The sequence below is a fragment of the Styela clava genome, chromosome 1 (genome assembly GCF_964204865.1).
Source record: "Styela clava chromosome 1, kaStyClav1.hap1.2, whole genome shotgun sequence".
NCBI lineage: Eukaryota > Metazoa > Chordata > Ascidiacea > Stolidobranchia > Styelidae > Styela > Styela clava.
The window spans coordinates 22515503-22536346 of NC_135250.1; the positions used below are offsets into that span (position 1 = coordinate 22515503).

The 20844-nt window shown below is 37.5% G+C and overlaps 2 protein-coding genes across 2 annotated transcripts; both read right to left on the reverse strand.

Annotated features, from left to right (window-relative positions):
- Window positions 1-2182: 2182 nt before the first annotated feature.
- Window positions 2183-5474, reverse strand: LOC120325522 (peroxidasin-like). Its single transcript, XM_039391639.2, has one exon. It carries the CDS (start codon window positions 4974-4976, stop codon window positions 2988-2990), a length of 1989 nt encoding a protein of 662 aa, XP_039247573.2. The 5' UTR covers window positions 4977-5474; the 3' UTR covers window positions 2183-2987.
- Window positions 5475-12191: 6717 nt separating this feature from the next.
- On the reverse strand, window positions 12192-15699 carry LOC144422945 (salivary peroxidase/catechol oxidase-like). Its single transcript, XM_078113011.1, has one exon. It carries the CDS (start codon window positions 15697-15699, stop codon window positions 12664-12666), a length of 3036 nt encoding a protein of 1011 aa, XP_077969137.1. The 3' UTR covers window positions 12192-12663.
- Between the last annotated feature and the right edge of the window lie 5145 nt (window positions 15700-20844).

Consider the following 20844-nt stretch of genomic DNA (forward strand, 5'->3'; position numbering starts at 1 on the left):
TATTTTAGGGATTCTTCTGTTGATTAATTTACGAAATAGAGTCCAATGATCAACTTTATCAAAAGATTTAGTGGCATCCAAAAAAGCTATAAAAACTGGTGATGATTTTTTAGAATAATAAGTAGCTAGCTGCTTTATTGTGTCTTGCCATATTAATTTGAAAGCAACTAATAAATGTGTTTTTGTGTATTTATAGTAATATTCATAAATGAGCTCACGATTATTGAGCTTTGTTCGTTCGTTATTACCCGATCCATAAACAATGGTATTAATTCTGGCATCTTAATATATGTCGTAAACATTTACGCACTGGTACAGGAAGTTAGGACAAACGGCGTATCTGATTAAATATGCTTTGAAGACAAGGTTTGTGGGTGCTTTGTGTTTAGTGTACATAAACACCATTGTCATATAACAAAATACACATATTTGACTTCGAGATTTTTTAAATTACAGTTCATCGATTACAGCAGTGTTTCTCAAACTGTGTGAGAGATTCTCAAGTGTGCCGCAGAGCTTTTTGGAATTCTAGAAAATAAGCAGTTTGTATTACACATAGACATGCATTCAACCTATGAGATTTGAATATCCATAATTAATTAGACTGATAATATTATTGCATTTGCCTTGTCGTTGAAGTAAGGAGTATTGTTTCAGTATACTCGCATTGTGATGTCATAATGTTTTTGTAAAAATGAGATCCACCTTCCACTATGTTCACTTGCGCGCTGAGTTAGGCCAGTGGTCGGCAAAATTTGTGTGCCTGCGGGACGAATAAACACATTTTTCCCGCTTACGAACAATCGCCACAATTAATATATTATCCAACAATATATTGTTTTTATTCACTTATTGTCAATAGGAAAGATGATGTGGTTATGAAAACTTGGTTGCCCGTGGCACGTCGTTCAAATGACGATCTGTCAAGCGAGTACGAAGTTTGCAGACCCCTGAGTTAGGCTAACAGGAAAGCAAGTTTGGTCGAGTTTTGGCTATCTGCTTACAAATTCTATTCAATCATCGGTGCAAAAGCCATCAAAATAGTCTATCCATTTGCATCTACATGGCTCTACTAACCCGTATTTTCTGCTTTGGCTGTAATCAAAAGCAAAAAAGGGAGCGACGGACCCTCGTTTCTCAAAACAGGCACACACATTGCAATAACATTTGTAGAATAATTTGCCCAAGTCTAGCTCAAATTTTTCACAAGTGTGCCGCGAGATTTTTCTTATTTGCTTAGTGTGCCGCGAGCAAAAAAAGTTTGAGAACCACTGGATTACAGTGTTCATTGTCAGTATATAGGCATGGATCTACCAATGAACAACAGACAAATAAGTAATTGAAATCTTGAGACGCGGATTGTGTCTTTCCGCGTCAGTGGCGTATGCTAGATGTGGCAAACCTGCTTTCGACCGCAATCGACTAAAATCTTCAAAACAGCTCACGATCAACTGGTCAGTAAAAAGGTCATACACAAAAACTAATGGGTACTGAATATCCAAATAACTGTACACACTCCTACAAAAAAATCCACCGCTGCCAATAAGCTCGGTATTTTTTATGTAATCGCCATAAAATTTGCATTTTTTATGTTCCATTTAATTTGGTAACTTGATTATGTAATTGTACTTGCAGTAAATGTTTTATCATTTATTCGAGAATTATTCAAATCATACGATTCAGATATGAGGCCTGCCAAACTCAGTCGTATGTGTTGAAAATTCCTCAAAACACCTTGCCTTGGAGTGAGACAATAACTTTTGCATACTGCAGAAGTTATTGTTGGATCATTTGTGAGTCTAAACACACGATATTCGAAACGTTCATTTCTAAACCTTGACAGCGACGAAATTTGCACTTCCTAAATTTACTCAACATCAGACGCGATCAACTACTCGAGACGTGGCGATCGGCGTGTTGGCCACCCCTGGCGTATGCTATCTAGATGTTGCATCTACATTTTATGATATCGCTGGTAGTCGACACCTATTATGTATTAGTTCGTATATTGTTTCCTGCGGCGTTTTTACCTGTGAGAAATATGTAATTCTGTGCCATGACCAATTCTATACACAGTCCGAAATCATAGGCTCACGTCAAAATGAAATAAAGCCACAACAAACGGAGATTTTATCTGTTTATAATATAAGTTGCACCAAACTTAAAATTGCAAATAATACATAAACTGCAACTATAATGTGGTGCCCAAGGCTCTTGTATAGAGCGATTAATCGACGCCAACAGACATTCTAAGAAAAACAGCACGACAAAATTTTCCAGTTTGCAAGTTTATGAATATGTAAGATATGAATACACAAATCAATACAAAGCAAGAGGTCTGAATTGCTGTCACGTTTAGGGTGTACAACAAATACCATAGTATTTGCACAAGTAAGCTGCGTACATCAAAATAGGAGAAGATTTGCTTCTGAAATGTTTTACGGGAGGTGTACAGCACACTTTGTATGCCTTGCAATATGCCTGCGCCCTAAGCACAGCTTTAATCGGAACGTTTCGGGGTTTGGGGTGGGGATTCTCTGTTGTTTTCGGTGGTTCGGGATAAAGAGTTGGAGAGAATGACGATGCTACAGAAAGCTTTGGGGTGGAACTAGTAGGCGGGAAAAGTTTGGACTGGAATTTAGATGACGGACTTGTAACCGGAAAATGTTTGCTAAAAGATTCAGAATGCGAATTTGGTTGCGGGTATAAGGTTTCATGGGGATTTAGAGTCGAACTGGTTTCTGGGTACAATTTACTATGAGATTTCGAATGCGAACTTTCGATCTCATGCTGTTTATTTTGAGAATCTAACAATGAATTTGGTGGTGAGTTAACGTGGGTATGAGGCGATGTTGGTAGCGAGTACAAGTTATCATGGAACTTTGGAGTTGAACTAGGTGCTGGGTACAATTTACTATGAGAATCTGGAAACGAACTTGATTGTGGGTGAAGGTTCTCAGGAGAGAAATGTTCATCGTGAGAGGGGCCTACGGGTGGGTACAAGTGGCTATGAGGGTTAGTTTCATCACTTGTATCTTCCGATCTATGGGGCGTAATTTTCGGTGTACTTTGAATTTCATGTTGAATCTGCTTATGTTTGATAACTTTTTTGTTCCGGAGCATAGAGCCCGTATTCTATAGCGGTGACATTTTCCACTAAGTTGATGTTCGTTCCTACAAGCAAAACCTGATTTAGGTCCATATTTTTCGAACACATCCCCAGTCCACGAAGCAAATTTTTTGCCAGATATTGCCTGAATTGCTACAACTTTTTGATGGCAAGCAAATTGAGATGGTTCAAACACCTGTTCGTGATCGTCTGTGTGTATCCAGTCTGTCCAATAATGATGAGGTAAAATTTGAAAAGGGAAGTCAGTAGATGCTATCGTACCTGGGAGGCAAGAAAACCGAATTTGAATGAAATTACTCTTAGGTACTTCACGTAATTCGTACCCAAATCGATTTTCGCATGTATCTTCTGGTCGTTCGGCGAACGTGCGCAAAGCTTCGCGCCGAATGTCTACTTTGTGTTTGTCGGTGAACTGAGTGACAAACCAAGTTGTCCATACCGTGTAGGTGTCATATTTTTTTCTATAAAATGCTTGTTGGAATGACCTCCAGGGAAATATGTCCAAACCTTGTACACTATCACAACTGACAATTCCACCATATTTCCCTTCTTCCATACGCATAGGAAATTTTTTCACAGATTTCATATCTTCGCCGACTTCACATAATACACTTGCAAAAGTCGTTTGACGTATTGCCGCAAGCTGTTCACCAGTGAAAGAGGAAGGGGCGTTCGCAAGTTCGTGCCAGAAACGATCACCTTTTCTTAAGGCCCGGAAGCCATATGCTAAAATGCAAGCAAACGTAGGCCCGACCTGTCCACCTTCCACTGGCTTTTCTGCCAGCCCGCCAGGAAATAAGTCAATGTCATCGACTGAATGGTATACTCGTTTCAATCCTCTTATGCTTTTTTCTGGAATTTCGTCTGACAAATCACTGAAACTGTTTGCTTTCGGTAGTCCACATATTGTTCTATATTTATTATATCCAGGTAAACCATGATCACGGCCTCTTTGAATATTTATTGCGAATAGGTCTTTTCCGAATTTATCCCCAAGTTCTGTGAATAGTTGGTTTCGGAGAGCATCGACCAGTGTAGGATCAGTTTTCTCTGCTTTATCAATAATGAAACCACGCAAAATTGCACCAGCTCCGCCTCCACGTTTTTCCAATTGGTGATCGTTAGTAAAAAATGTGCCAGCTAATGGAATATCGGGTATGGTTCCACGTTTGAAAAAAGAATTTGGCCGTGAGAGATTAGCAGCTACCTGGCTGTGGCCATATCGAGAGGCTGCCGTCGCGAATTCGTTGGTAATGGCCAGGTTATATTCAGGATCATATCCATTCCAGAAGCCGAAACCATCAACCGGTTTCAAATCGAATCTTTTCACCCATTCCGGACCAAGAAGTAAGGGAAGGTATTCTCTGTAAACGATTGATTGATAAATCGCAGATACAATTCGACGGGCTACATTGAACACTTCGTCGCTATCCCATCCCATGTTTACTAATTTTACATTTCTTGCAACATAATTGTGATACCTGGCCCAAATTGTAATAAGAGAAACAAGCCCTGGGTTTTGATTTGACAATACGTCACCAGCAACAAAACACGGTATATCTTTCGGCGTGTGAATCTTTACTGGACAAAACGTTATCTTAGAAATCTCTTTACTTTTTAACTGGTCTTGATTTGGAAGATTTTTGCGTGATTCACTCGCTGGATTTTCCACCAGTTTCAATTCCCCAGCGTTCGAAGCAGGGTCGCGAAGTTCTTTTGCTTCTTTGTCGGTTGTACCATAAATGAAAGTTAGGTCCAATGCACTTGAGAAGGCATTTATTTGTTCCCGTTGAGCAAATGTACATCCTCCAACACCGATAGCAGCTTTCGAACGAGCGAGTTGCATGCATTTTCTGTTAGCTTGCGTTTTTTGAATGTCGCCTACCGGGAGTTTAATGTTTATACAATCTTTTTTAGGCCGATCGCAGTTGCAGTCTAAATCTGTGCCGTTCTCGTTTGTAATGAAAGTCGTAAGTACGATATCGTGCACAACTAATTGTCCAAACGCCACATGCAAGTGTGAAATCTCACTTGAAAACGACTTTTCAGATTCTTTCAAGGCGTTTGACACAGACCTTGGCAACGGGAGTTTTCCAAACACACCATTTGATCTAAGTTTTCCACGGGAATCAGAATATTCAGCAGGCAGTAGACGGGGCAGAACTGTATTTGTAGCACCCCAAGTGGGATGCTTCAAGTTATTGCAGGTGCCATCCACTAAAGGAAACGGTTGATAAGAAGGACATTGAACTTTACTGGTGATACATTGCTCAGGCTTGATTGCATGAGATTCGTAGTCATGGCCATACTCCCCCCCTAATGCAAATTTAACAAACAAGGCAACGATTACCACGCCTATCCTCATCATGCAACGTATCTTTGATAAATTATTGAACCGTGGTAAGGCGCTAAGATTTATTCAATTTGATTAACGGTCAGTTAAACGAGAGAATTACAGATTACATTTTTTCTCTACGCAAGTACACACGTATGCATTTAAGCATTTCTATAAATATTACCTATAACGCAGGTAAGGTACGTTAAGGGAACGTACGTTACGATGATTCATATAAACTTGAACTTTCTTATATTTTTATCAGCGCTTGAAACATCGCGGCAAACGTCAGACATAAGCTGGATTCCTCGTGACTTTGTTAAATCACTATCGCTCACTAGTTTGCCGGCATTTAAGCAGATGATTGCAATCAAAAGCATAATATAAAACACGCATACAGACGGTAACAGGTTGAGTTACATAAGAAGATTCGACTCATACCTGCGCCAAAGCGAAAGAAATTTGTTTCTTTTTCTTAGGTAAATTTCGGGTCTCATATGACCTGGAAAAATAACTATTCGATTTCTAGAGGCTTCAGTCATCTTTAGGTACTGAAAATTCGAAATTGGTTTCTCGAAAACAAGATTTGAAAAAAGAGATACATACCATGTTTTCTCGAAAATAATACTTAGCATTAATTTTAAAAATAAGACCAAGTCGATAGCGCAAAATTTTTTTTGACTTAGCATAGAAGTCGATGGCGGGAAATCTTTCCTACTCGTTTTAAACGATTATTAATCTATGTTTAGCAGTTATTTTCAATAACAACGTGTTATTTATAAGTGAATTGATATCGGTTTTCATATTTTGTATATTCGAAAATCTCGTATTTCTCTACTTTGTAATTTTGTTTTTAATGAATGAAAATAAAAGAGATCCCCCAAAATAAGCCCTAGTGTTATTTTTCGAAAGAAAATTGAAATAAGACAGCACCGTCTTATTTTCGGGGAACACGGAAGATAAACTTCGTGCATTTCTAAAATAATGCGACGTTTGCTTGAATCAAGGCTCTCCAGCTTTAAAAATCCCTTGCAGTCATAACTTCCCCTTCATTTTTCGGTAAATCTGTTTTTACCCCACTTACCCTCACCCATGAAAAATGTGACCAATTTTTATGATAAAACTCTTAAAGCATAATTGTAATAATACAGTAAATGTACAGTATAGCAAAATTAATAAAAATTCAAGTACAAGCACCGACCAGTATATATATAATACATGGTAGAAAAATTAAAATTGCGAATTCAAATTTGTACTATGAATTGTGACGTAACAGATGAAGAAACCATGATTTGTGTCAAGCAATACTTTCAAAATGGGGATATAGTCGGCATGTGTTGTGTAGACCATAGGTTCTCAAAGTGCTCCGTACGGAGCCCCAGGGCTCCGCGAGAGAAACCCAGGGGCTCCGCGAGCTATTCGATTACTCTTCGAAATACTGACTCAAAATTTTGTAACTGTTGAAAGAAGCAATAACAGCGTTGATAAAATCTGACAACAATACAGCCTCGAAATATGGCGAAGAGGCTGAATTAAAAGGAGCGCAGCCAGGATTCTTAAGAGGGAGGTGGTTCAAAATTGGAATCGGAAATTTCCGCGCAACATTCTTCGCCATTAAAAAAACGGATAACGAGATTTCTGTTGCGTAAAATATTCAATCCATGACCGATGCGAGCATTCAACGTGTCTCTTCGTTATAATGTAATTGTGATCATCGTTACTCAAGTTTGATTCGAGATTAGTATTAGTATTACTTAAATGAAAGAATACTATTCTAAAATAACATAAAATATGTAATAAACTGCCAACAATAAATAAAGTGGAGTCGTATTTTCGCGATCTTGGGATTTGTCAAACTTGATTTGTTCTTTCGCACCTGAGAATATTTTTAAGCAGGATATCGCCGTTTAATAAATCACAATGTCTGGGCAAAATACGAACAATTAGAATTTATTTTATTGCATTCGGCTCCGTCGGTAGTTTCAGAATGAAAAAAGGTACATCGTGGATCGCGTGCACAATTGATTGTGTGCGGCTTCGTCGGTAGTTTCAGAATGGGAAAAAAAGGTACATCGCGCGCACAATTGACTGTGTTTCGATTTCGCAGTTACTACGACGAAAACCTAACATAACACCAAATTTTGTGATTTCCAAGGTCTATAAAAGCGTTTTCAATCTGAGGTGAGTCTGCTGAAGCCAAACGTGTGATCTTCCATTTTAAGTTTCAGTTTTAATATTTTAGAATGCCGTTTTTCAATCAAGAAATTTGAGTTGCGGATTTATCTCTTTATTAATTATAATTTTTAACATTTCGTCGCAGATGACTATTATATGGTAACATGTTTTTCACATTGAACTCATAATTTCCCACGAGAACAAAAAAGGAATTAACGTCGTCATTGTGTAACAATACATGTATATGCCGAGGGAAATTTTTGATTTAGGGAGAATAAACACCGGCGTAAAGATGTTCAAAACACGCCATGCTGACGAAAAAAATCGGCGATTGTAACAAAATAAAATCGCACACGTTATTAGCGGCCTGTTAAGTCTTCCAAAAATGTCAAAAGAGAAAAGATTCTACCCCTAATTTATTAATATGTTCGTCAAGTGTCAAATTTACAGCTTTAGTATAAAATTCAGATTCATTTATGGCTTGTGTTAATCCTATTAAAAAAGGTTCAGCATTTTAAATAAGTAAAGTACTTTTAACTTGCCCAGGAATATTAATCTGAAAGTAACAATTTTAACATTTATCTTGGGGCTCCGCGAATAATATTCAATTTTTCAAGGGCTCCGCAACACCAAAAGTTTGAGAACCCCTGGTGTAGACTGTAGAGGAAACATGGAGGTAAGAATGAAACCCAATTGCTAAGTAAAAAACATTGTACATGTGTACAGTCCTTAGTTATACAGTATTTCACTGAACTAAAACTCTGGAATACAGATTGGGTTTAATTGAAAAATTTAGAGATTGTGATAAAGAGAAGAAAGCTGATAATCCCAATACTGATGCTATGCAGCCATCCGTCTGCTAAATGGTTCTACTCGGGTACGAGAATAAATAAAATATTTGCGTTAACAAATTTATTGGTCGAATGTTTAATTAGGTCTTGGAATTTTTGTTGAATTTATTTTATATACCATTCAAATACCCGTAAAAAATGTCAAGTAATACTAAATTTTGTCACACAAAAACCCCAAATGACTTGATACAAAAACCAATTTTAGGACAAACATTATATTGGCTTGAGGCAAGCATGAAATTACGTGTTTTTTGCTATTGTTTCAGTGATAATTAGTTATCAGTCTAAGTGTACTGCAATGGTATTCTTCTAGAAATAGTAGCTTATGTATGCATGGAGTTGAGTATGCATTTGAATTTTTGGCTTAAAATCACATAGATTATTAATTATTGGCTAATATTTTATGTGGCTAATATAAACAAAATCAAACACTACATATGATCAAAATCTTCAAAAACGGAAAAATATAAAAATGTTTTATGTGTTACCAGTTTTATCAAAAAATATGAAAATGTGTATCGGAAGCTTAGTATGGCATTTTGTATTCGTTAAAATTTAAAATATGTTGCACAAAAAGGATTATTATCATCAAAAAATTACATTGAATAGTGTTTGATAGAGTAAGTTTTTGACCACTTCATAAAAGTATTCCGGATAAAGTACAAATAGGAAGTTATACATATTTTGCTATCACAAATTGTTTGAGTAATAATGAACAACAATTTAGGAAGAAATCCAACTATATCTCAGTTCAGAAATGGGAATTTGGATAAAAATACCCTAAAGCGGTAATAGGACTGGCTTAATAGCTTGAATATTTCATATTTGACATAGAATGAAATCATTATAATTACAAAAATTATTTGAATTTTTTTGAGTTTAATTTTGGGAAGAAAGGATATCGTAAAATGGCAGTAAACAGATGTCTGTCTTTCTATCTGAAAAATGCTTGATGAGAATTATTTAAAATCAAATTTAGATTGATATTATTAGATAATAAACTTATAATTTCAAAAGGCTGTGCTGATCATGCATTATATTTTGAATGTGCGAATCAAACATGGTTTTACAATGAAAATCTGGTTACGCAAAAATATAACTTCACTAAATTTGAGTTTTTGATATTTGATAATTTTCCAAAATAAGAAAATCAAAATTTTTGATTATGGCCGGCCCTAGAAAAGCGTACCGAGCGTGCTGACATACGAGTTACGCCCGCTTCCCACTGTCGCGAGTTGAAACTGGTTTTATAATGTCACGTCTCCTGGTACCATGATGATTCATTGTAACTTTGAACTTCTTACTGTTTTTAACTTCAAGGTATTAACAAATATACCTACAATTTTATAGATCATGCAGATGGAACATCGCGATTCCTTGCGCGTGTGCGCAACAACACGTCTACAGAAAAACTACCATAACTTTTTTAATAATACAAACGTGCTGGGCGCAACTTTGCATACGTACTAGGTTGCAAAGCAATTCAAGTACCTTAATAAACTGTTTGCATTGATTCTAATGGCACGTCATTTAGCCTTTTGAATCTATTAAATATTAATTTCTTATATTCTGGAATATCTGTTTGTCAAGCGGTAATAATGACCTTACAATCAATATTGATACTTAAATTTTATCGGAATATCAGTATCAGAAAATCGGCTTTTTTGAAAATCGGCGTGTCGATATCGGATCAGTACCGGACAAGTAAGGCAAGTGGGGTATGTGGGGCACGTGAGACAATTAGGAAACGTGGGACAAGTGGTACACGACATTTTTGAGACACCCCCTGAGATGTATCAAATTTTTAGTGAAGGATAAAAGGGTGTACGATACGTACATTTTCAAAAGCTCCGATAGTTAGTATCATATTTATAAACAAAACGACAATGCTTAAATAAATGGACACAAAAGCAAAAACAAAATAGTACGGATATCTAATCTGTCACAGTACCGGTACGCTACCGTAGTCATTTCGACTGTCCGTTATGGTGTATCTCAAACAACGCAAACGCGGAACCGCCACAAGGTGCGCATTTTTTAAATTTTGATGACGTCATCGCACACAAACAAACGAATCCCATAGAGCCCACAGAAAATTTTGAACTTAGGAAAAGTAAAAGACTTCTAGTGACAACAACAACGATCAGAGAAAATTGGTCCGGTAGTTGGAGACGAAGGCGATTTTTTCACAACAACAATAACAACAACATGAAGAATACTAACAACAACATAACAACAAAACGATCCATATGTCCACTTCCTATCCAATAGGGATAATATTTTTTCATAACAATATATATCGTGAATATTTACGCAAAGGTACGAGATGTTAGAAGAAAAGACATATCTGATTGAATAGTTATCCTAAAATACGCTTAAAACAAGTATAAAATACGTTTTATGTGTATCTATAGTAATATTCATAAATGAGCTCACGATTATTGAGCTTTGTTCGTTCGTTATCACCTGATCCATAAACAATGGTATTAATTCTGGCACCTTTATATATGTCGTAAACATTTACGCACTGGTACAGGAAGTTAGGACAAACGGCGTATCTGATTAAATATGCTTTGAAGACAAGGTTTGTGGATGCTTTGTGTTCAGTGTACATAAACACCATAACAATAAACACATATTTGACTTCGAGATTTTTTAAATTACAGGTTATCAATTGCAGTGTTCATTGTCAGTATATAGGCATGAATCAACCAATGAACACCAGACAAATAAGTAATTAAAGTCTTAAGACGCGGATTGCGTCTTTCCGCGTCAGTGGCGTATGCTAGGGATGGTAAACTTCCTTTCGACCGCGATCGGCTAAAATCTTCAAAACAGCTCGCGATCAACTGGTCGGTAAAAAGGTCATACACAAAAACTAATGGGTACTGAATATGCAAATAACTACACACACTCTTTTACAAAAAAATCCACCGCTGCCAATAAGCTCGGCATTATTTATGTAATCGCCACAAAATTTGTATTTTTTATGTTCCATTCAATTTGGTAACTTGATTATGTAATTGTAAATGCAGTAAATGTTTTATCATTCATTCGAGATTTTTTCAAATTATACGATTCAGATATGAGGCCTGCCTAATTTAAATGTATGTGTTAAAAATTCTTCAAAATGTCTTTCCTTGGAGTGAGACAATAATTTCTGTATACTGCGGAAGTTGTTGCGATATTATCTTGTCAGTCAAAACACACGATATTCGGAACGTTCATTTCTAAACCTTGGCAGCGGCGAAATGTGCACTTGTTACGTATAATATGCTCCATCGGACTTGCCCAGACTCAAATACTGTAGTGCAGATCGTATTTTGCGCTTGTATTTTTCGATTTTAAACACACATTATGTACTGCATTAAACTGGTTTAAGGCATTGTCTGTGGTATGTTACTAAATTTACTCAACATCAGACGCGATCGGCTACTCGAAACGTGGAGATCGACGTGTTGGTCACCCCTGGCGTATGCTATCTAGATGTTACATCTACTTTTTGTGATATCGCTGGTAATCGACACCTATTATGTATTGGTTTGTATAACAATATGTTTCCTGCGGCGTTTTTATCTGTGAGAAATATTTAATTCCGTGCCATTACCAAGTCTATATATATACAGTCCGTCAAAATTAAATGAAGCCACTACAAACGGAGATTTCATCTGTTTATAATATAATTTGCACCCAATTTAAGATTGCAAATCTTTTATAAACTGCAAATATAATGTGATGCCCAAGGCTCTTGTATAGAGCGATTAATCGACGCCGACAAACATTTTAAGAAAAACACAAGCACCACAAAATTTTCCAGTCTGCAAGTTTATGAACATGAAAGATATGAATACACAAATCAATATATAATACAAAGCAAGAGGTCTGAATTACTGCCACGTTTAGGGTGTACAACAAACACCATAATATTTGCACATGTTAGCCGCATACATCAAAATAGGAGAAGATTTGCTTCTGAAATGTTTTACGGGAGGTGTACAGCACACTTTGTATGCCTTGCAATATGACTTCGCCCTTCGCAAAGCTTTACTCGGAACGTTTCGGGGTTTGGGGTAGGGATTTCTTGTTGTGGTTTTCTGTCGTACAGGATAAAGAGTTGGAGAGAAGGACGATGCTGCAGAAAGCTTTGGAGTGGAACTAGCACCCGGGTAAAGTTAAGAATGGAATTTTGTGGATGGACTTGTAGCTGGAAAACTGTTACTATGGGATTCAGAATGGGAATTTGGTTGCGGGTGCAAGTTACCATTGGGCTTTGGGGTTGAACTAGTTTCTGGGTACAATTTACTCTGAGATTTCGATTGCGAACTTTTGGTCTCATGCTGTTTATTTTGAGAATCTAATAATGAATTTGGTTGTGGGTAATCATCAGTATGGGGCGATGTTGGTAGTGGGTACAAGTTATTATGGGGCTTTGGAGTTGAACTGGCTCCTGGGTACAGTTTACTATGAGATTTCGAATGCGAACTTTCGGTCTCATGCTGTTTATTTTGAGAATCTGAAAATGAAGTTGGTTGTGGGTAATCATCAGTATGGGGCGATGTTGGGAGCGGGTACAAGTTTCCATGGGGTTTTGGGGTTGAACTGGATGCTGGGTACAATTTACTTTGGGAATCTGGCAACGAACTTGGTTGTGGGTGAAGCTTGTGAGGAGAGAAATGGTTATCGTGCGATTCTGTGGATGAACCGGCGGGTGGGTACAAGTGGCTATAGAGGATGGTTTCATCACTTGTGTCTTCCGATCTATGAGGCGTAATTTTCGGTGTACTCGGAATTTCATGTTGAATTTGCTTATGTTTGATAACTTTTCTAGTTCCGGAGCATAGAGCCCGAATTCTATAGCGGTGACATTTTCCACTTAGTTGATGATCGTTTCTACAAGCGAAACCTGATTTGGGTCCATATTTTTCAAACACATCGTCAGTCCACCTAGCAAATTTTTTGCCAGACATTGCCTGAATTGCTACAACTTTTTGATGACAAGCAAATTGAGCTGGTTCAAACACCTGTTCGTGATCGTCTGTGTGTATCCAGTCTGCCCAATAATGATGTGGAGAAATTTGAAAAGGGAAGTCAGTAGATGCTATTGTACCTGGGAGGCAAGAAAACCGAATTTGAATGAAATTACTCTCAGGTACTTCACGTAATTCGTACCCAAATCGATTTTCGCATGTATCTTCTGGTCGTTCGGCGAACGTGCGCAAAGCTTCGCGCCGAATGTCTACTTTGTGTTTGTCGGTGAACTTAGTGACAAACCAGGTTGTCCATACCGTGTTAGTGTCATATTTTTTCCTATAAAAAGCTTGTTGGAATGATCTCCAGGGAAAAATGTCCAAACCTTGTACACTATCACAACTTACAATTCTACCATATTTCCCTTCTTCCATACGCATAGGAAATTTTTTCACAAATTTCATATCTTCGCCGACTTCGCATAATACACTTGCAAAAGTCGTTTGACGTATTGCCGCAAGCTGTTCACCAGTGAAAGAAGAAGGGGCGTTCGGAAGTTCGTGCCAGAAACGATCACCTTTTCTTAAGGCCCGGAAGCCATATGCTAAAATGCAAGCAAACGTAGGCCCGACCTGTCCATCTTTTACTGGATTTTCTGCCAGCCCGCCAGGAAATAAGTCAATGTCATCGACTGAATGGTATACTCGTTTCAATCCTCTTATGCTTTTTTCTGGAATTTCGTCTGACAAATCACTGAAACTGTTTGCTTTAGGTAGTCCACATATTGTTCTATATTTATTATATCCAGGCAAACCATGGTCACGGCCTCTTTGAATATTTATTGAGAATAGGTCTTTTCCGAATTTATCCCCAAGTTCTGTGAATAGTTGGTTTCGGAGAGCATCGACCAGTGTAGGGTCAGTTTTCTCTGCTTTATCCATGATGAAACCACGCAAAATTGCACCAGCGCCACCTCCACGTTTTTCCAATTGCTGATCGTTGGTAAAAAACGTGCCAGCTGATGGAATGTCGGATATGGTTCCACGTTTGAAAAAAGAATTTGGCCGTGAGAGATTAGCAGCTACCTGGCTGTGGCCATATCGAAAAGCTGCCGTCGCGAATTCGTTGGTAATGGCCAGGTTATATTCAGGATCATATCCATTCCAGAAGCCGAAACCATCAACCGGTTTCAAATCGAATCTTTTCATCCATTCCCGGCCAAGAAGTAAGGGAAGGTATTCTCTGTAAACGATAGATTGATAAATCGCAGATACAATTCGACGGGCTACATTGAACACTTCATCGCTATCCCATCCCATGTTTACTAGTTTTACATTTCTTGCAACATAATTGTGATATCTGGCCCAAATTGTAATAATAGAAATAAGTCCTGGGTTTTCATTTGACCTAACGTCACCAGCAACAAAACACGGTATATCCTGCGGTGTGTGAATTTTCACTGGACAATCCATCGTCTTAGATACTGCTTTTTTTAGTTGGTCTTGATTAGGAAGATTTTTGCGTGATGCACTCGCTGGATTTTCTACCATTTTCAATTCCCCAGTGTTCGAAGCAGGGTCGCGAAGTTCTTTTGCTTCTTTTTCGGTCTTGCCATAAATGAAAGTTAAATCTAATGCACTTGTTATAGCATTTATTTGTTCCCGTTGAGCGAATGTACATCCTTCAACACCGATAGCAACTTTAGAACGAGGGAGTTCCATGCATTTTCTGTTAGCTTTCGTTTTTTGAATGTCGCCTTCCGGGAGTTTAATGTTTATACAATCTTTTTTAGGCCGATCGCAGTCGCAGTCTAAATCTGTGCCGTCTTCGTTTTTAATTGCAGTCGTAAGTACGATATCGTGAACAACTAATTGCCCAAACACCACATGCAAGTGTGAAACCTCACTTGAAAATGACTTTTCGGATTCTTTCAAGACGTTTGACACAGACCTTGGCAACGGGAGTTTTCCAAACACACCATTCGATCTAGGTTTTCCACGGGAATCAGAATATTCAGCAGGCAGTAGACGGGGCAGATGTGTATTTGTAGCACCCCAAGTGGGATGCTTCAAGTTATTGCAGGTGCCATCCACTAAAGGAAACGGTTGATAAGAAGGACATTGAACTTTACGGGTGATACATTGCTCAGGCTTGATTGCATCCGATTCGTAATCATGGCCATACTCCCCCCCTAATGCATATTTAACATACAAGACAACGATTACCACGCCTATCCTCATCACGCAACGTATCTTTGATGAATGATTGAACCGCGGTAGTGCGGTAAGATTTATTCAATTTGATTAACGATCAGTTAAACGAGAGAATTACAGAGTACATTTTTTCTCTACGCAGGTACACACGTATGCAGATAAACATTTCTATAAATATTACATATAACGCAGGTCTGGTAACTTACGTTACGATGATTCATATAAACCTAAACTTTCTTATATTTTTATCGGCGCTTGAAACATCGGGGAAAACGTCAAACATAAGCTGGATTCCTCGTGACTTTGTTAGATCACAATCGCTCACTAGTTTGCCGGCATTTAAGCAGATGATTGCAATCAAAAGCATAATATGAAACACGCATACAGACGGTAACAGGTTGGGTTACATAGGAAGATCCGACTCATACCTGCGCCAAAGCGGAGGAAATTTGCTTCGCGTAAATTGTATTATCCAAAAGCTTAGAACCTAAATTTTGTTAGCCGCAGGTCGGTTACGGCTTCCTCCACTATGGTGGCCCATCGTTGTCACGCCTAAACTAAAAAAAAAACTTAGAATAAAAGTAAAATAAAAAATAGTTGTGAAAAAACATGAAAAAAAATTTAAAACAAAATAAAAATAAACTAAAAATGCAAAAAATAAAAATAAAAACGAAAATAAGATAAATAACGGAATAATAAAAAGCAAAAAAAATTGAAAAAAAAAACGTGAATAAATAGAAAATAAAAAGGTTGAGAACGATGGGCCGATGTCCCGTTTTTTTTTTTTTTTTGAGAAAATTTGCTTCTGCTTGGGACCAACGTTGTCATGCATAATCCTACGCGCACAAACGGTGTTTCCTGGGTTTCTAACTCACTACTGACTTTCTTGAGCAATATTCAATAAATTCAAAACGAAAATGTTCTATAAATTCTTCATGCTACAAGTTCAACTAGAAGTAATATATTTATAATAATGATAAGAGAATATAGAATTGAGTACGAAAATTCGGGAAATTTGTTTTTACGTGTAGAAGGTAATTGAATTGGAGAATGATGCTCAACTGCTCAGCTGTCCGGACACTCTTGAGATACCGGTACCGTCTGACCGTACCTGTGCCCATGCAATCACTCATGAAACGAACGGGAGATACGGATAGTCTAGCTAGTAGAATATAGTGAATCAAGGGATGGATTGAGCGCAGCCAGTTACAGGTTGTGCGTAATATTAATTACCAGCATATTACCGGTTATTGTAATTGTCATGAGGGTACGGTACCGGTAACCTACGCTACCGGTACAGCCAATGACGCGTCAAACTTTTTTGCTGATAATGGTGCTCCTTTAACCTAACTTCAAAATAAATTTTTGAGGAGAAATAAATTATAAGTTAGATGTTGTTATAGACAGATAGACTACCTACCGTGCGTGAGACTAAATAAATTCAAGTACATTATACAATATTTAAATGTTTGAACATCAATATTCAAATTAACCAACAAACTCACTCTTGTGTTACATGTCTGCATGTCCGATGTGATAATCTTAAGTAGACAACAAACAGGCTTGAATATTATGGCAACGTCCAAGGCCTAATGGTTTCATATCAAGAGTGAACATACTACTTTAATAACATGTTATTCAAAAGACTTACAGATATACCGGTACCGGTACATTTGAGATCATATTTAATAATGTCTGACGAGTGGAAACATGATGAGCAGTTGGAAGCTGCGTTGAAGAGTTACGTTGAAGATGGATTAAAAAGACAATAAATGCTTAATTTTCTAAGAAGAGACTATGCGTGGTATGGTTGGAGCTTGAATACTTTGGATCGATGTCTGCGATATTTCAAAATATATTATATTGACCACCATGTCAATGACAAAGATGATGACAAACCCAGGGAACACCGTTTGTGCGCGTAGGATTTTGCATGACAATGTTGGTCCCAAGCCGGAGCAAATTTTCTCAAAATAAAAACGCGTGACAACGATGGGCCACGAGGCGGCCCATCGTTGTCAACCTTTGTATTTTCTATTTATTCACGTTTTTTTTTCAATTTTTTTTTTTATAATTTTATTTTTAATTTTTTATTTTTTTTTTATTTTTTTAATTTATTTTTTTTTACACAACTATTTTTTTATTTTACGTTTATTTTAAGATTTTCATTTTATTTTTCAATTTTAAGCGTGACAACGATGGACCACCATACTCCGCCATTTAGTCCAGTGGTTCCCAAACTTTTTGTATCATCGCTTCCCTACAGTAGTTCATACAACTTCATCGCCCCCCAGCACTACAAAAAAATGTGAAGTCAGAAACAAATATATTACAGACCAAATAAGGAGACAAATCATATTTTATAGTGTTTTTAATGAGATGGATGAGATTGGTGTTTTTCAGCTAGTTTTATTTATTATTTGGTGACATTTTCGTCAGATACAATCTGAAATCACCCAGTTTTCTGATGAAAGGCGATTTCGTTGTTTTGATAGCAATAGTAGAACGGCTGAAAACCCTCTTTTCATCATATAAGAGGTCGGAAATGGAAGAATCTAGTGTTCTACCTCCTCAAAAACCGCCGTGTACTTGCCTCATAGCATTTAATTCCTTAAATTCACCCCATTTTACATGGAAATATTGAAAACAAAGTTAATTTTCCTAAACTTATAATAATGATTTTCGTACATCTCATTCATCCTTACTGCTTGATGACCTGCACCAAAATACATGATATATAACGATCTTCGGTAAAATTCATCCTCGATTCCTCATCCTACCACGGCCTCCAGTCCATAGAATTAATCAGCCATTTGTTACTTATCGATTTTATTACGTATCGATTTTAATCGGTGAGTATGTTGATAGGTATTTGTCTGTTTGTCTGTCTGTCTGTTTGTCTGTTAGATGCACGCGATATATAACGAAAGCGATATTGAATCTGCTCCAAATTTTGCACGTGCATTCATCATATGTCGGACCAGAAGCCCTTTGATTTTGGATGAGTTATGTCGTATAATTTAGCGAGTTATTGATTAATTAGTGATGGGAAACAAGTCGTCACTATGGAGTAAGAGCGCTGTTTTGGGGGATCTCCTAACTTCGATCGATAAGTCTTCGGTCTCTGACCGATATTCTCGTTTAAGATTCGTGGAATCGGATGTGGAAAAAATCCGTGACCGACTAACGGCTACGACCGAGGGGCCGGCAAATTTTATGTCGCTCGCGGGACAAAACCTAGGGTTGCTAGTCTTTTGCGGGTCACATATATATTTTTTGAAAGGTAAAAACGGAACATCGTGCGAGACCTGCGACAATTCATGAACTCAACTCAGTCGTCTTATATATTAAAAAGTTATTACGATGACATTTAATGTGACACCGTCTTCTTGCCGCATCACGCTTAATAGCTTTACCACGCCAAGGAACATTTTCTAAATGAGCACCCCTAATCCTATTTCTTTGCTTGTTCTCTGTAATGTTTATTTTCGAAAATAATTGTTCGCACGAATATGTACTTTCAAACATCGAAGTGAGTAATTTCGCATAGTTTGTGAAATTTTGATAACGATACATTCTTACAAAAATTAAGCAGTGATGAATCTCTCGAATAGAATATGAATTTTATTTTCTTATTGCATTGCAATATATTTGTACATTTACTGCGATATTGAACCCCTGCACTCAGCCTCAACTTTTCTGCGTTTTGCCATTTGTCTAATTATAATTAAATTGTAGGCTCGTTAAACGAGTAGCTAACTGTTCACTAAATTGTTAGGATATAATATAATTTAGTCTAAACGTGTCTCACGATAAGTTCTGTTACGTAAAAAGTGTAATTTACTCCTCGAGCGTAGTTTATAAATAAAATTAATTCATCGTCAAAACGCCGTTTTTTCTGTATATATATCGGATGTTTTCCTGGGCATAGACTTCCTTGTTTGCTTCGTGACATTGGCCAATCAGCAAGATGCAAAAAGAAACGTAACAATGCCCCCTTTCGCATCCGCTCAGAAACTTTTCTCGCTCAGACAGATTTTCAGGCGTGGTCGTAAACATTACCTCAATTTCTCGGTTTTCGAATTATATTCGTATGTATTTAGTTGTGTTTCGCAAATTTAAATATAAATCAAATAATTCAATGATCACTTTCAATGGTGTCTTTCGAGGAGTTTCAGTTTTATTGCAGTAATCAAAAATTAGAGTAGAAATAGCTGTGATATACTAGGCTGAAATTCTTTACCGGTAAGTTTAAAAAACAGATTGTTGAGAGTTAGAATGAAAGTTTGAAATACCCAATTTTACAGGCAACAACTCGCGAAACCACTCTTAAAATAACATCGAAATTTTTAAAATAGTAAAGTATAGGAAGAATTTTCCGGGGTCAAAGGTCGGGGAAAGATCCATTCAGTGACGCGTCCCGGGCCAGATCATTTTACTCCGACCGTATTTTGCCGTCCACTGGGATACGCAAACTACTATACCTCACGGCGGAGACGAGTTCAGCAATCCTTTCGCGTGTGATAATCGCCCACGTGATTCAAACCTACGAAAGCACGCAGAGTACAGTAATCAAGTGCACAATGCGCCGAACAAATCCAGGTTTCGCGAAATCGCCCCCCCCCCCCCCTAGACTTTTTCGCCCCCCTCTGTATCGTTTTCACCCACCGGGGTGCGATATCGTCCATTTTGGGAATCACTGGACTAGATCACTGAGAATCTAGATGGTGGAGGATTCAAAATATTGGTTCTAAGCTTTTGAATAATACAATTTACGCGAAGCAAATTTCCTTCGCTTTGGCGCAGGTATGAGTCGAATCTTCCTATGTAACCCAACCTGTTACCGTCTGTATCTCATCTACTTAAATGCCGGCAAACTAGTGAGCGATAGTGATTTAACAAAGCCACGAGGAACCCAGCTGATGTCTGACGTTTGCCGCGATGTTTCAAGCGCCGATAAAAATATAAGAAAGTTTATATGAATCATTGTAACGTACGTTGCCAGACTTGCGTTATAAGTAATATTTATAGAAATGTTTATTTTTATACGTGTGTACTTGCGTAGAGAAAAAAAGTACTCTGTAACTCTCTCGTTTAACTGATCGTTAATGAAATTGAATAAATCTTAGCGCCCAACCTAGGTTCAATCATTCATCAAAGATACGTTGCATG